The 1,697-nt window shown below is 45.0% G+C and overlaps 1 protein-coding gene across 1 annotated transcript; it reads right to left on the minus strand.

Annotated features, from left to right (window-relative positions):
• Nucleotides 1-400: 400 nt before the first annotated feature.
• On the minus strand, nt 401-886 carry LOC138487485 (uncharacterized). The gene has a single exon (XM_069613998.1). The coding sequence runs from the start codon at nt 884-886 to the stop codon at nt 401-403; it is 486 nt and encodes a 161-aa protein (XP_069470099.1).
• Nucleotides 887-1,697: the final 811 nt, after the last annotated feature.

Genomic DNA, 1,697 nt, shown 5'->3' on the forward strand with positions numbered 1-1,697 from the left:
TAACACTCGTCCAGCACAGAATAAGGGACCAGAGGCTTTCATTCACTCCTGGGTGAATCTCTTGTTCTTTTCAGCCATGCTTTCTTGAGAGAACATCCACATTCTTATGTTGGGTACCTGTGCACAATAGTGAAATCAAGGCTTTGGCGTCTTATGGACCACCCGAGCAATGTTGGGGTTTCTCCCTGCATCTTCATCAACCACCTTAGGGGTTGGTAGTCAGTTTGAATCCTGAAAATAGATCCATGGAGGTATGGCCTGAACCTCTTCATGACCCATACAATAGAAAAAGAATCATGCTCAATTGTGGCTCACCTGCTTTCCCTATCGTTTAGTCTTCGACTGATAAAGCAGATGGGGTGTTCCCTGCCTTTGCTATCAAATTGACTCAAGAATTCTCCTATCCCTGTGTTGAAGCATCAGTCTGGACGAAGAAGGCCTGATTATAATCTCGAGCTGTCAGCACTGGAGCTTTACAGAGGGCATCTTTCAGCCCCTGGAAGGCTTTTTCACAGTTCTCATTCCACTTGACTTTCTTAGGGTACTTGGGAGAGGACACAGTAATCAGAAAATATGCTATGGTCCCATACTTCTCGATGAAGTTCTTGTAGTAACCAGTAAGTCCTAAGAAGGCTCGTACTTGAGTTTGAGTAGTTGGAGTGGCCCAGTTTTGTACAGCCTGTACTTTGCTTCGTAAGGGCTTAATCTTCCCTCCTCCTACCTCATGACCATGGAAGACTGCTTTACTCTGACCAACTTGGCACTTACTTGCTTTGATCGTCAGATTGGCCTGCTGCAGGGCCTGCAACACATGTCCCAGGTAGATCATATGTTCTTTCCACTCCAATGTAATCCAGGTATGCCATGCAGATGTTCTCCAACCCATTCAGCGCATGATTAACCATTCTCTGAAAAGTGGCAGCAGCATTTTTTAGTCCTAAGAGCATGACCTTAAACTGGTACAAGCCTTCTAGGGTGGAGAATACTGTGATCTCCTTGTTATGGTCAGTCATGGCAATCTGCCGATAACCACTTGTCAGGTCAAAGTACTGAGGAATTTTGCTGAGCCCAGCTTTTCCACCAGTTCATATGTCCTTGGCAAGGGATGGATATCAGTCTTTGTCACTGAATTCAAGGTCCGCACAGTATCTAAGTTATTTGGTCCTGCCTTTGGCACTAACACAACTGGACTAGCCCATGGACTTGTGGAATGGTCAATCAGTCAAAGGTCAAGCATTTTGTTGACCTCTTCTGTAATTGGTTTTTCACATTATCTAACATCCTGTAGTCCCTGCTTTTAACAGGTACACTAACACCAGCATCAATGCCATGTTGGCCACAATGGGTCAAGCCTTGTGATTGTGAGAACAGAGGGGCAAACTGATTTAACAGAGCTTTGCACCCCTCCTGTTGCTACAGAGTCAGATTAGAAGAGTGCTTAACTCCTTCTATAGACCCATATGAAGGGTGTCCCCTGGGAAGATCTGGGAGAGGCTCACACTCTTCTTCTTCTTAATTAGAATCTAAGAGAAAAGCTGCAATCTCTGGTCTGGAAACATAAGCCTTCAGGCAGTTGGTATGAAAGACCCTACCAAATAATTCACCTCTCCAATTGTGCCTACAACTTGAAGGGTCCTGTCCATTTGTCCTGTAATGCCCTCGGTTTTACTGATCCCATGATAAGAACTTGTTGGTCC

Source organism: Ambystoma mexicanum, chromosome 9, assembly GCF_040938575.1.
Source record: "Ambystoma mexicanum isolate Mex_15411 chromosome 9, UKY_AmexF1_1, whole genome shotgun sequence".
NCBI lineage: Eukaryota > Metazoa > Chordata > Amphibia > Caudata > Ambystomatidae > Ambystoma > Ambystoma mexicanum.

Bases quoted from the DNA above. Each gene is read 5' to 3' on its own strand.
- LOC138487485 (XM_069613998.1), bottom strand. From the start codon at position 886: ATGGGTTGGAGAACATCTGCATGGCATACCTGGATTACATTGGAGTGG.